Source organism: Mchenga conophoros, linkage group LG18 (genome assembly GCF_057382185.1).
Source record: "Mchenga conophoros isolate Kocher_MC1m ecotype Shallow Benthic linkage group LG18, M_conophoros_male_GT1.1, whole genome shotgun sequence".
NCBI classification, from domain to species: domain Eukaryota; kingdom Metazoa; phylum Chordata; class Actinopteri; order Cichliformes; family Cichlidae; genus Mchenga; species Mchenga conophoros.
Genome location: NC_140543.1, coordinates 35223835 through 35239020, shown reverse-complemented (window position 1 = coordinate 35239020; position 15186 = coordinate 35223835). Strand labels below are relative to the sequence as shown.

At 39.9% G+C, this 15186-nt stretch overlaps 1 protein-coding gene across 3 annotated transcripts in view; it reads left to right on the top strand.

The window, feature by feature from the left end:
• Window positions 1-15186, top strand: part of LOC146554267 (uncharacterized) — a 95223-nt gene that overhangs the window by 43662 nt on the left and 36375 nt on the right. For all 3 annotated transcript variants that reach the window (XM_085253661.1, XM_085253660.1, XM_085253662.1), the window contains 7 exons: window positions 3883-4159; window positions 4715-4991; window positions 10009-10329; window positions 11336-11431; window positions 11667-11704; window positions 11796-11965; window positions 14284-14459. In XM_085253661.1, coding sequence (XP_085109787.1) covers window positions 3883-4159; window positions 4715-4991; window positions 10009-10329; window positions 11336-11431; window positions 11667-11704; window positions 11796-11965; window positions 14284-14459 — 1355 coding nt within the window. The remainder of the gene's footprint in view (window positions 1-3882; window positions 4160-4714; window positions 4992-10008; window positions 10330-11335; window positions 11432-11666; window positions 11705-11795; window positions 11966-14283; window positions 14460-15186) is intronic.

Below are 15186 nucleotides of genomic sequence, written 5' to 3'. Positions count from 1 at the left end.
TGGTAACTTAAACTTACAATGGCCTTTCTTACCCAGATATGAGCATATATTTCAAACAACTTACAGTGACAACTTGGTCCTACTAGAATGTGAGGAAAAAGTGATAATGAGAAAGTGATACTTGTCATTTGGTTGTTTTAACTCAACATTATTTTGGTGAAGCCTGAGGAGAAACCCGATGGGAGTTTCTTTTGCAGGTTAAATAATGATTTCCTTTGTGCTTTTCTTAATGTTTGTCTTTGTAGCTGTAGATGCTGGGTTAGAAATAAACAGTAAGATTTTGCTGAGAAAGAAAAATAATGCTAGGTAGAAAACACGTGCATGTGTGAATGAGGCATGTTGAATAAAGGACTTTGAGTGCTCAACTAGAGTGGAAAATGAAACAGTACAATTCAGAATGTATTTGAAACAAACAAAACTATTTAATGTAATTTTCCAACTGATTGGATAATTGAATCTTGTACACTGATAAAACTCACAGATGAACTTGGTCATGAGTTCTGCTACTAGTGCTTTTCTACTCTTCTGGAGCACTTTATACCACATGGCTCATCACACAAGCACTTTTTCTATAAACATTTACACATGTTCATACTCCCACGGATGCATCAGTGAACAACTTGGGGTTAGTATCTTGGCCAAGCCAAGGATTGAATCCCCAAGTGGACGAGTACTCATATGATGCTTTTCTACTCTAACTGAGCATTTCCTACTACAAGCCGTATTCATCCAGGCACACACACATTCATACAAACACTTTTTTCCATTCCAAGATTTGTTTGTCTTACATTCACAAATGCTCAGGCTTGGTAACATGCCACTAACCTCCTGACTGGTAAACATCAACCTCTACCACACTGAGATGCCTGTTGACTCTGAAGGGTTCTTCTCTTTGTTTTCCTTTCCTGGGCCACTACTTTTGAGAGCTAATTTCATCATATAGTTTGAGACTGGATATTGAACCACATTTGCTTAATAGAATGGGGATTCTGCTACCCTGCCCTCTACATATATGTTACTAACCAGCTCATAATTTGAGAAAATTCAGTAACTTAACATTGATAGAAGAGAACTATTGCAACAGTATTTGTTTCTGTCTGTACTTGCATTACTCATGAGAGAGAAATGTGTTTGAGGTCCCTATGTTGTAGGGTGAGCTAACGTTAGGTTTGGGTTTGTGTTGGAGAAAGTGTAGAGGGAAATAATGGAAGTCAAGTAAGTAGTACTGGATGTCTGAATGGTGAAGTGAAAGACAGTCAGGGCAGAGTCATAGCTGGAAGAATATTTTGTTGTTGCTGGGAATTTGTGTCAACTCAGTTTGTACTCGAACAATCATCTGTTTGACAGGTTGCTCTCCTTGTGTAACTGGTCTGGACAAAAGGAAAGCAACCTGTTGGATTTTTAAACTTCTGGCAGTTCATCTCTTTCGGCATGCCAGCTCTTTGTAGGTTTACTCAGTCACATAGACTAATATGCATCTCTTATTTGCACAACAATAGGAATATTAACTGTAGTCATGCAGAGCTAAGTCAAAATATGCACACATTATTTATTGTTTCACTTGGTAGTGTGGAGAATTGAGACAATAATGGAGAATGGAGAAAACAAACCAGTCTTTACCATGAGAAGATTCATATTTGAGTATTTGTAAAGAAATTTAATATGTAGGATTAAAGAAAAATGGAGGTGGAGGAATCTGTACTCATTTGTCCCATTGCACAATTATTTGGCTTATAATTTGGTTTCAGAAATGACTTGTTCACTGACATATTCTCCATTCAGTAATTGACAATAGCAATGAAATTGACAGGATGACTAACACCATAATGTTTTTATATCTAGGAAAACCTTCATCTGATATGTAGCTGCTGGCAGAAACCAAACTTGTGACTAGAGCTTGCAGTGGAACGACATTAGTTGTAATGCTGATCATGTTGGCATTGTGACCCATGCATATTCAGCTAAATTTGCTAAAGACTTCCATGATAGACACACACAGATTCATCAGATAGGCTCATATCTGCTATGGCTTTGCAACTTGTACTTATGTTTCTGAGTGCCATTTATATTATATTTACACTTCTGACCTCTCTTGAGGACAAAGAGGCACAATTATACTTTCAACATTTTCAGTAAATGTTTGTATGTGACATTTTGGGGTGGTGGTTTGGTATTTGGTACATTTTTGTATCGTTTGTATTATTATTATTTTTAATTAGCTGAGATTACTTATTCTTTCTTATACATTATTTCTTTTTCTTAAGACCCAGAGTCAGGAATGTTTTTGTTTGTCTGAGTGAGTGATATATATTTTATGTAAGGGTGTATCCAGAATTCACAAAAACATAAAAATTCCATTTATCAAATGGAAGTACTTTTAAAATTCAGCTATACACTTCTTGGGGTTTGGTGAAATGATGAAATTTCCGCTTGATTTTCATTGGAAGGTTGACTGAGTTTCATTAATACATTACATGTGCTTTATGATCAAAGCCTGAAAGATGAAACTGACTTGTTGGGATCAGCTAAACACTTTTGAATTAAATGCATATTCAGACCTGTTAAACAACAACTGGCCAAAAAGGACTCCACAGCATAAAAGGAAGGAATCCCCAACTCACTCAGAACGGGGCTGTTCATAAAAGGTGATTGAACAAAAACATGAAATTAAACTAAATGAGCAGAAAGAAGTATCATGTCGCAATTGTGAGGGTTACCCAGCAGTACTAGTGTGCACCAGTGTGAACAACAGTGCTTGGCATCCAGCACCTGAAACCAGTAAACTCTGCTGGGACTATGTCTCTGCCCTGAGATTGGAGAGCACTGAATGGAACATAAAGGTGCAAAAGGTCAGAGAGATATGAAGGCGCCAGACCATTTAAAGTCTTGTAGGTGAGCAACAGGATCTTAAAATCTGCTCGAACCCTACAAGGCAACTAGTGAAGAGATTTCAGTACTAGAGTAATATGTTCATATTTCCCTATTTTGGTTAAAATGCAGGCAGCCACATTTTGTACAGTCTGTAAACCTCTAAAACTTTTCTTCGTCAACCCAGAGAGGAGACCATTACAATAATCAATACGCGAAGACAAGTGAAAGTTTTGTGGTCCAATGACCATCAAAGCTGAAAATTATCAGATAACCAGCCCCTAATTGCAGATAGACAAGCTTCCAGTTTGGACAAGTCAGCACAGTTTCCAATGATTAAAGGATCATATAGTTGCAGGCATCAGCATAACAGTGAAAGGTTACATGAAAATAACATAGAAGAAGACCAAGAAGCAGCAGATAGAGAGGAAACAGTAATAGGCCAGGTACAGACCCTTGAGGGGACCCCATGCCTCACAGCACAGGTCTCAGAGAGATCATTTTTAAAACTAACATTCTGAGATTTCCCAGACAGGTAGGATCTCAGCCAGGATACATGCCGATAAAAATGCTGATAAAACGTTCAATCTTATCCAGTAAAATACAGTGATCCACAGTGTCAAACCAGCGCTTAGATCTAGCAGTAATAAAACTGAAGTGCGATCATTGTCTCATTTACCACTTTGATTAAAGCTGGTTGTGTGGAGCGGTTTGGTCTGAAAGCAGACTGAAATGGCTCAAACTGATTGTTGACAGATGGTCGGTGAGCTGCATAGAAACAACTTTTTCAAAGATCTTGGACAACAAAGATAGATGTGACATGCGTCTATAGTTTGCAACTGAGTCAACTGAGTCCAGGCTTTTTCACGATTGTACCACCACTGCTGATTTAAAACAGGCTGATGTGACTCCAGCCGTCAATGAAGTGTTATGGAAAGTGCTCTATCCCCCCGTCTGTGGTTCTAAGTTGTGGTGATGGTGCAGTTTCAGAGCACTTTTTTTCACTTTCTTCAGATCCCCAGAGAATTGTTGTATGGCAGTCACAGTCCAGTCCACACCTTGTCATCATCCAGTCGTGGCACCCTTCAAAGCCTGCAAGGTTCCATGTCTCCACCCATGGCCCGGTCTATGCCCTCCTCCCCTTCCAGGGTGGCATATGGTGGAGGGGGCAGTGGGGGAGTGCGGGACCCCAGCACTACATTAGCACAGACACTTCGCCTTTCGGGAGCAGGACGATCCAGTACCATATGCACCAGCAGTGCCATCCTGGAGAGGAGAGATGTCAAGCCTGGTGAGATTCCTCCAGCAGGAATGTGCTTTTTAGCTGATTCCTACTGAACAATGAGTCACTACTGCAAGTGTTTTTTTCCCCCTTTGCTGTGACATAAGGGAAGAAGTTATGGGCTGTGATTAGTTGTAATGATGTATGCCATCTCCCATTATCTGTGTGTATAGCAGCGGCAGACATTGACATACATACATGCCGTATGTCAATGTCTGCCGCTGCTATACACACAGATAACCAGAAACCTCGTTACTGCTGTGTAAACTAGCTTTAGTTTCACATTTAAGCAGAATGTCTGAATGTCTGGGGTTTGTGTGTGTGTGTGTGTGTGTGTGTGTGTGTGTGTGTGTGTGTGTGTGTGTGTGTGTGTGTGTATTTGAGCTTTTTGCATTTTTTTTGTTTTTTGTTCCACATGGCAACCCGGTGCACAATGCTGAACTGATTTTACTTGCACTACACTCTTGGAAACATAACCACTGGCTGTGTTTTTACTCTTTATGTGTGTTTGCTCCACATTCTAAAGTGACAGTGTGTTTATGTGTAAATGCATGTATGTGTCAGATGAGAACGTTGACAGCAGTAAGGTCATGGCCTTGGTGGTGCGTGGTGAAGGAGGACCACATCCAGACTCCTACTGCGCTTCTCTGCAGGATGGAATAGCTCGCCACAGCATCTCCTCCCAGTGCAGTGCCCCTCCATCTCTCGCAACAGATGTGGTGAATGTTGGAGTACTAGGACTCCCAGTAGGGCTGCAGCAGTACCGAGCCTCCATTAAACCCCTGATGGGCTATGGAGAGAGCCAATATAATCTAGAGGACGGGACCCATTCCCTCCACAGGTATACTTGCCTATTTACACACATATGCAATAGGAAATGTCTGAAGTTTAATGCTTCATTTCTGCACCATTTGGGTGTATGCAGCTGCCAGGAGGCAACAGTCTGTACCAGTTTAGGTACATGTGTTAGATGTAGTTCTTATAATGGGTTAAAAATGATCATTTTTAGTTGGGCAGCATCAATGACTGTAGAAAACATGGACGACGCGACAGCTCCACAAAAATGAAGCCAAAACGTCTCTATCGCCCCCTGGTGTCTGGCTGCAGTATAGGTCATAAACCTCCTCCATGTTAGCGGATGGGACTGGGGTCAGACTAAAATAAATTAATTCTCCTAGGATAAATTTTTTCCAAAGATTCTTTCTTTTGTTTTCAATAGTTCTCATCACGCTGATTGATGTCCAAGAGGTCTCCTTTCCCATAAGTTTGATTCTAATTCCTAATTCCTACCACAGTGATGTTAAATTGGGGTGAAACGTCATCATAACAGCTTTGACTGGCAGCTGCAGTCACGGAGAAACTTGCGTATCTCTGTTAGGGAATAGCAGATAGAGCGTAGGCTCTGAGAGGACGGCCTGCCTTTACGCTACGAAAACACGACCGAGTGTTTTAACCTGACAGCCTGAGGTGTTCTTCAGTAAACTGGACTACCCGACAGTTTTCTACAGTCATTGGGCAGCATATAAAAGAAACATCTAAACACACAAAAAACAAACTTTTTTGTCAGTGTAATCTTTAGTTCGACATTTTTCGGTAATTCAAATGTAGGTAAATGAGCTGATTGTATTATAGTGATTTCTATCTAACATTCACACTCTTGATAGCTGCATGCGAAAGCAACTTGGGGTTAGTTGTCATGGTCCTGGGTCAAGCGACCCAGTGTTTGAGTTTATGTATCTTTTGTATTTATTTTGTGCCTTAGCTTAGTGCACCTAGTTAATTTCTAGATTACTGTGTAGTCCTGTTTCTTAGTTATGTCATCTCCCCTGTACTAAGTTTCCCTGGTTCATGTGTCATGTCTGTGTGGTTATGTTTGGTTCCTTGTCTAGTCTGTCATGCTTGTTAGGCCTGTTAAGTTGTGTTGTCGTGTCTAAGTCTGCATGTTTCCTGTTTTATTTTGAAAAGGGTCTTGTGTTCTGTGCTCATGCGGTTAGTTTTACTCTTGCCTGTGCATCATTATGTTTATCCTAGTCAGCTGTTTCCTCATGTGTCTCCACTTCCCCTGATCACCTCATGTGTGTATTTAAGTCCTCTGTTCTCTGAATGTCATTGTCGGGTCGTCTGTTATCCCCACCATAGTCATAGAACTTCGTAGTATTTGTTTCTTAGTGTTTTTTAGTTTGCTTAGGGTTCCTTGGTTAACCCCTGTAATCATCCAAATAAAGGATCGCTTTCTGTTTAAACTTGCAATACCTCGTCCACATCTGCTTTTGGGTCCTGTTTCAAAAAACACACCGGCGCACCCCGCCGTGACATTAGTATCTTGCAGGGATATTTGACATGTAGACTGGAGCAGCCAGGAATCAAACCACCAACCTTCCCATTAGCAGATGACCTGCACTACCACCTGAGCTACAGCCACACCGTTTCTTTGGTTAGCTAAACCAAAGAAATAGAAAAGTCACTTTGGGTATGTGGCCTGACAGTTACAGCATGTCATTTTGCAATCCAATAGTAGAACGTTTAAAGTGCCTTGAGGCAATTGTTGTGATTTGGCACAAAACTGAATTGAATTCAAGTAGGAGCTGACTGGGCAAGGCCTATGTGAGTGTGATGTTAAGTGTTGGGGAGTAACGGAATACATGTACCACCGTTACGTATGTAAAAGACAAAATATGAGTAACTGTATTCCGTTACAGTTACCATTTAAAAAGGTGGTATTCAGAATAGTTACTTTGTTGAAATAAATGGATTACACGGCGGTATTTTCCTGTTTCATAAGGCTATGCCCTCTCTATTTCTGGTAATTCCACGCTGATGGAAACCTAAACAAAACGCACATTAAGAGGCTCTAACGCGTGTGACTTAACCTCGCGGCACATGTCACCCCTTATTGTGGCCCGCATAATGACGTGAAGAAATATTTTTAAATAGTATTATTCAACAAATTATTTAATATGAAGACGATAGGCAGTGTGATAAAGGCATAGCATGTATGAAGCATGTAAATATAATAATAACCACTGCAGCCAAAAAGAGAGCCTGACGAGCCCAGCTGTAAGTAAGCTGTTAAGACTCGACTGTACGCTGTGTTCGTGTTTCCTCTGAAACAATAAGTCCCGTTGGAGCAGCCTTTCAACGCCTCTCTCTGTCTCTGCTAGCAAAGTTGACCCAGACAACAAAGTAAAGCTAGTTTTCAGCTACGAGCCCGACATGAACCTGACGTATTAGCCAGAGGTCCCTTTACTACGGTTCGGAGCCGCAGACCTGTTTTATATACGCGCTGAATAGTTTCTATACAAGATCACTGCAAAAAGTGCAGCCTTACCTAATGTGCACCTACTGTTACTCATTTATATTAAGATTTAAACATCTAGTTGGTGTTGGTGTGGAGAGTAACCTTCAGTAACAGTAATAAATCACACAGCAATAAGACATTCATGTAGTTGTAAAAAGCATGATAATGTATTAAGTAATCCAAAGTATTCAGAATATGTTACTCTTATTGAGTAATGTAACGTAACGGAATATGTTAAAAAATACATTTTGGAAAAATTAACCTACCCAACACTGGTGATGTTATATCACTCAAGATCAGACAGCCATCCTGTAAGTCTTTTATATAGCAAATATTTTAAAGTGAATGTACAGCCTGTGTGTGCTGTTGAGGGCAGGCCTGGCCAAAAATCATATAATCAACAAGTCTTGGCACAGGAAAATAAATCTCTACATGGATTGTATTAATTTAGTAATTTACTCACGTGACTATTTTTGTGCATAAAGCAGGCCGGATACAACAGTGTTTCCTACTCATAAGCTTTATTGCTCAGATATATATCTAAATCCAGAACTGAATTTAAAATCCTTCTCATTGCATACAAGGTCTTGAATAATCATGCCCCATCATATCTTAAAGGCCGCTTAATATCTTCTCACTCCAATGTAGCTGCCATCACCAGTGTGTGAATGTGTGTGTGAATGGGTGGATGACTGGGTATGTAAAGCGCTTTGGGGTCCTTAGGGACTAGTAAAGCGCTATATAAATACAGGCCATTTACCATTTAGAGCATTTTGCTCTCAGGCTTCTGGTTTACTTCTGGTTCTTCGGGTATTCAAAAGTAGAATGGGAGGCAGAGCCATGTGCTCCCAGTTTGGATTTGGATTTACTTTTAAGATTCATCTTAAAACTTTCCTTTTTGATAAAAAAATATAGTTAGGGCTGGATCAGGTTACTGTGAATACTCCCTTAGTTACACTGCAGTAGGCTTTCCATTATCACCGAGCGTTTCTTCTTCACTCTTTTTTTTCTGCTTTTTTTCCTCTGCTTTTAATCTTAAGTTATTATTAATCCATGGGTCTCTTCCCTGGCATGTCTTTGTCCTGTCTTCCTTCCCTCATCCCCAGCCGGTCGTGACATATAGCCGCCCCTCCCTGAACGTAAGTAACCGGACGTTTCTTACTGTTAAAGGGAGCTTTTGTTCCTCTACACTGTCACCAAAGTGCTTGTTCATAGGGGACCATCTGATTGTTGGGATTTTATTTGTTTTCTCTGTATTGTTGTGGAGTCTTTATCAGTTTAAAGCACCTTGTTGCGATTTGGCACTATATAAATAAAATTGAACTGAACTGGATTATATTTCTTCCAGGAATCATTTGAATCAAAATCAAAATCAGAATACCTTAATAATCGAAGAGGAAACGATGTGGTGACAATTGCTCCAAAATGAAAAGAACAGTAATGAACTAAACTGAACTAAATAAAAGAATATATTACAAAGTTACAAAATTTAACAAAATATCTCTAATAAATGCAAATAGCTCTAATTATAAATATATTACAGAAAATTAAATATGCATTGAAGTTGTAAAAAAAATATTAGGGAGTAGAGTTTAAGTACCTGCTCGGCACTGTGTTGGCACATGGGGAAATTATATCCTTAAACTTAGTTACAGTCCTTTGAGAAAGAGATGAAATGTACTTTTCCACTGCTTTGTAACCCACTATTGGAGATTTAAGTATTATAAGGAAATGATCAGACAAAAGAGGATTTGGGTTGTTTTTTTGTTTTGTTTTTTTAAGTTTTCCAGTGAGGGTAGGGTAAGCATCAAGCTTTCAAATTAATTAAAACTCTGTGTGGGTCTTTGGATGATTTGTAAGATGGAGTGGAAGATTGCTGCCACACCCTCTGTAGCTTGTGGTTCAAGGATTCAAGGCTATTGATTCATTTAGACTAACATAATTATTCTGCTCTAACCAGGTTTCTTTAAAGCAAACTAAATCAATTTGTTCATCAATTACTAATGTATGTACTGACAGGGACTCAGAAGGGAGAGACATAATGTTTAATAATCCACAATTTGGTGCAGTTGTGTATACTATATTGTTGTTTGTAATTTTTTTTTTGTTTCTTTGTCTAAATCACTTTTGTCATGTAAAAAACATCAGTGGTCTGGAGCTCTATGTAAGCTCTTTCCTCCAGACCATCCTGTAGAAAGCCTGTGAAGGTAGCTGAAGCTTCAACTTGCTTGGCAGTAGTCAAGAAACCTAAAGGATTTAGAGTTAGTTAGAGACGTAGGCAACAATTCCTCCTGAGATGTGTGCAAACCTGGTGACCAACTACAAGATTGGGAACATTTATTTCAATCAATGACATGAAAATCAATCGATGACTTGTAATAACTAACTGATTGCTATTATATCCATCTCTATTATACTGAAAACTACGATAGAAATTAGAGACTTTGATAAACTGATTACTTGATGTTTCATCTATTTGTCAAAGGACCATATTGTATGTGGGTTTTACACTGCTGTACATACATTCACTTTCTATTCCATCTGCTTTTTCTTTCTCTAGGCGGAAGAATAGGAAGTATACTGACGGTCAGCTTCCCCCAATGGGAACCAAAATCCCGCCTAGTTCCCCTCACAGACTCAGTGAAGTCAGGATGTTTGATGGTGGACAAATCATCGGAGGTGTGGGCCTAGTGTCTCCTGAGAAGAAGTCACTGATTCGCCAGTCCCTGGGGCAGGACAATAACAGTGCTACACTAGAGATTATAAGCAGAAGCAGAGGAAGTGGATCCTCATCCTCCACCTCATCTGTTTTTGCTGACAGTCCTCTGGGACAAACTGAGAGACTGTTTCAGGGCCATATGAATGCCAGCAATGCCCAAAGGTGAGCTGATAGCCAGAGTAATTGCCTTGTTGCATTGCAGCCTATGACGAAACCACAGGAAACATAAATCACAGATGTTCTTTTAAACGACAAAAAAGAACAACTTTTCTTGTGTCTTTCATAATGTATGAGAAAGATAACTAAGCAGTGGGTTCGGTTATTTTCCATGTTTAGCCAGTTGCATCACAAAAATAGTCCTTATATTACACTCAGTGAATGCTTATAGTGATAGATTATACCAGTAGCTGATAATCAGCCCAGATATACTCTGCTCCAAGAACAAAACATGACATGTTGCCCTTTTTGAATTAAATACACAACTAATGACTTATCTCGCATTTGTCCTATGAGATATTTCTGTTACTAGGTCGAAATTGCGTGGTAGAAGTTTCAAAATCTGACACTCAGTAACTGCAAAATATCACACAGTGATGATATCTGCAAAGTAAAAAAACAGGCCTCTTGAGATTTGCTTTGAATGCTCAGAGTAGAAATGTGTTATAAAAGTAAAACTCCATTAACAAATGTTGTGCTTGGTTCAGCTGGACTCTTCCAAAACTGACCCCACTTAAGTCACAAAATGCATAAAATGATTAACCTTATTTTGTCCTTTAAGGCTTTTTCAAGTATGATCAGTACAGGGAGCTCAGATTCATAGCTAAACTAAGTGTCAATGGGGAAGTGACCAGTGAGGAAGTGGAGAGGGGAGTTGTTTTTAAGATTAAGCTTCAACTGTTCCTTTTGATAAAGTGTATGGTTAGGGCTGATCATGTGAACCTTTCTTCCTCCTGATGATGTAGACTCAGGGTGAACTACCAGGATGCTCTCAAAATTGCTTATCCACTAATATCGGAGTGTATTTCCTTTCCAATATAAAGAATCATGAGACCAATGGTTGGGAAATGGTGCTTAAACGAAATTATGACAGTTACATGGTGGCAAGCTGTTCTCATGGTTCATATAAGTGTTATGTGATGGATATAATGTATGTATTCCTATTTATCAGTGAGAGAATCAAAGCCATGGAGGAGCAGATAGCCAGTCTAGCAGGGCTAGTGCACCACGCTTTGTCCATAGGACCCGGAGACAAGGATGCTGTCAGGTCTGTAACATCTACTGATATTAACAATTACTATATTAATTATTCTTACATTTATTATGTTTGTTGTTGGTAGTATTTAAAATAACAATGTGTATAAAACAAGAATTCATTTAATCAAATATAATATTAGTTTGACTAACAGATCTTTGCCTCATAAAGTAAGATTATTTCTGCATACGATATAAACCTGGGTTAAACAGTCATTTTAGGTCTTTTGTCTGTCTGTGTTTTTCAGTGAGAGTCCAGAATGCAACCTTATAAACAACAGACTTGGTGAGAGGTTTCTTAAATGTACATATTGCCACTATGAGTGTGTCTCATGGTGTGAAAATTCTGAAAAGAAAACAATTTCTTTGCCCTTCAGGAGTATCATCTGAGCCCCAGAATCCTGCTGCTCTGACTGACAGCTTTACCTCCATCCATCCAGCTGCTCGGGCCCCTGCTTCTGACAGCAGAGTGCAACAGCGTTTAGTGTCAGCCAAGAGGAATGTGTGTGAGCTGCGACTCCAGTTGAACCAGCTCAGACAGTTACAGGTACTCAACTCTGCTCACTATTTACAGTTAATGCAGCACAAGTAATAAAGTTATTAATAATAGTAGTAAATACTGACGTGTACTTTTTAACTACTTATGTTGTCTCACTGACAACTCAAAGTGCTCCAAGCCAAATCAATTTGCTTCAATTTAGTTTTATTTATGTAGCGCCAAATCACAGCGATAGTTGCCTTAAGGTGCTTTACATACAGAGAAATCAGAGAAAACCTCAACAATCAGACCCCCCACGAGCATGTGCTTTGGTGACAATAGGAAAGAAAAAACCCCTTTTAACAGCAAGAAACCTTCAGCAGAACCACGCTCAGGGAGGGGAGGCCATCTGCTGCGACCCCCTGGGGGTTAGAGGAAGAAGATGGGACAAAGTCATGCTGTGGAATAGACCCAGAGATTAATAATAACTAATGATTAAATGCAAAGTGGAGTATAAACACATAGTGATGGAAAAAAAACACATCTGACTGAAGAGGATGCAAAGCATCATGGAAAGCCCCTAGCAGCCTAGAAATATCGGAGTGTCTCTAAGGGAGAATTCAGGGTCACCTGATCCAACCCCAGCGATATGCTTTCTCAAAACATTTTAAGCCTAACCTTAAAAGTAGAGAGGGTGTCTGTCAAACAGGAAGCCGATTTCACCGAAGAAGGACCTGGAAGCCATTCTGCTTTGGTCCTGTTCAAAGGCTGTTTTCTTGTACTGTCATTGTAATTATTGTTATTTAACGCTGTCATGCATGAATTATGACAACCTCAATCAGGATTTTTTTCATCTTTTCATGCCTAAAGATGATTGATTCTGGATTTAACTGTGAGCCAAAGAAGAGAGGCCAGTATGGAAGAGCTATGCTCTCTCTTTCTAGTCCCTGTCAGGACTCTTGCTGCAGCATTTTGGATTAGCTGAAGGCTTTTCAGGGAGTTTTTAGGAAATCCTGATAATAATGAATTACACTAGTCCAGCCTAGAAGTAATAAATGCATGAACTACGTTTTCAGCATCAGCCTGAGACAGGATGAGATACTGCACAAATGCAGTTCTACATATTTGTTTAATTTGACATCGAAGGACATGTCCCGGTCAAAAAGGAATCAAAGATTCCTCACAGTGTTACCGGAGGCCAAGGTAATGAGCATCTGGTTAGATACCATTGTGTAAGATTTTTGGGGCTGTGTATAATAAGCTCAGTTTTATCTGAATTTACAAGCAGGAAATTGGAGGACATCCAGGTCTTTATGTCTTTAAGACATTCCTGCAGTTTAACTCATTGATGTCTGTTATCTGGCTTCATGGACAGATAGAGTTCGGTTTCATCTGCATAGCAAATTAATGAAACTGTATGCTATGATTGATGATACTGCCTAAGGGAAGCATGTATAATGTAAACCGAATTGGTCCTAGCACGGAGCCCTGTGGAACATTAATACCTACAGAATCCTCTAATTGCTATAATAAAATATTATGGTCAACAGTATCAAACTTTTAAGTGGGTGGGATTACACCAGGGAGCTATGTGGACTATGATGTTTACAGACGACACTGTGATCTGTAGTGAGATCAGAGAGCAGTGGAAGAGAGCCTGGAGAGGTGGAGGTAGGCTCTGAAGAGAACAGGAATGTAAGAAGCAAGATAGAATATAATGTATGTGTGAATACGAGGAAGACAGGTGTAACAATGAAGATGCAAGGAGTAGAGGTAGTCAAGGTTTAAATATCTGGAGGCAATCATCCAAAGCAACAGACACAAGAGAGCTGAAGAAGAGTGCAGTGTCACTGACGCTCACAGTGGTGTGAGTGTCAGTGGTGATTTGTGACAGAAGGAAAGCAGCAAGACTGAAAGGGAAGGTTTATAGGATGGTAGTGAGACCTGCTGCGACTTGTGTTTTTTATGGTGGCAATAATTTACTGCCGCCTTAGGTTGGAGTAAAAGTTAGAGATGCGCAAAGGAGGGGTAAACAACATATTGTGCAAAGAATTCTGAGTATGCAGCTGAACGGCAGGAGGACAAGGAGAAGACCTCATGGATATAGTGAAGAAGGACATGCAGAGGGTAGGTGTCACAGTGGAGGATGCTTGTGATGGCTGGATAGTGAGATCGAGGTAAATTATCACTTGTTGTGATCCCTACAGAGAGCAGTCAGAAGGAGAAGATGATCTTATGCTGGGCCTTGCTGCAACACCTCAGTTCATCATTTGCCTTAAACAAGCTATTATAGATTAAGTGTTGTGTTGAAATGGCCATATTACCAATATTTGCTCTGAAAACCCCAAAACGTTTTCCTGATTTCTGACTTGCTGGATGTTTTTCAGCTATCAAACCAAGAGACTGTGAGTTCTACACTGCAGATGGCAGGCCACGAGCTAGTGGTGTTGATGTGTGATCGGCTGGCTCGATTTGAGGAGGCAGCATTCAGACAGAGAGCTGAATTGGAAGAGGAGAGGAGCCTCTACCTCGCTGAAGAGGAGAAAATACTCACACAGCTTAGGTAAGAAAATGAATTTAAGAATTCAAGAATTTTTTAAAAATACTAATCTTTTGAAGGAGTAGCCATGAACCACACTGTGCTGGTCTGTTATGACAGACCTGCTGTCAGAGGCCACAAGAAGATCATTCGTAACCTTCACTAATGCTGTTTCTGTGCTGTGATGAGCTCTGAAACCTGAGTTAACTTTTCAAATAAATTGTTCCTCTGCAGATGATCACTTAGCTGTTTCACAACTTTCTCTTTCAAGAATTTCTGAGATAAAGAGAAGGCTTGAAACTGACTTAAAATTAACTAAGACAGCTGGGTTTAACTAAGGGCTTTTAAAATGATCTAGTTTTTCCTCGATCATTGGCAAATAGTAATGTTCTAGTTTTACGAAGGCCTTTTAAAAATAAAGAAACAAGCAGTTTTTGCAGCCTATATGAAGACCCGTTAACATAGTGAGACATCATTTCCTCTTCACCTTCTGAGTTAACTGCTGCAAGGCCTGCATCTGTGAGTTATGTGAGCTATTTGTGAGCCACAGTATCCAGTGGATAGGATCCACCCAGGGATGTAACGCTATTAATAACTAAGGACACCCCATGAATCAGTAGCTTGTAGAACCACATTTCACAGCATTAACTTGTAGAAATTTTCCCTTCTCTTTACAGCATTGTTTAAGTTTGGTCTGTGCTCAGCTGTTTGAATGGCCCGCCACAGCATTTCAGTCCGGTTGAGGTCTGCA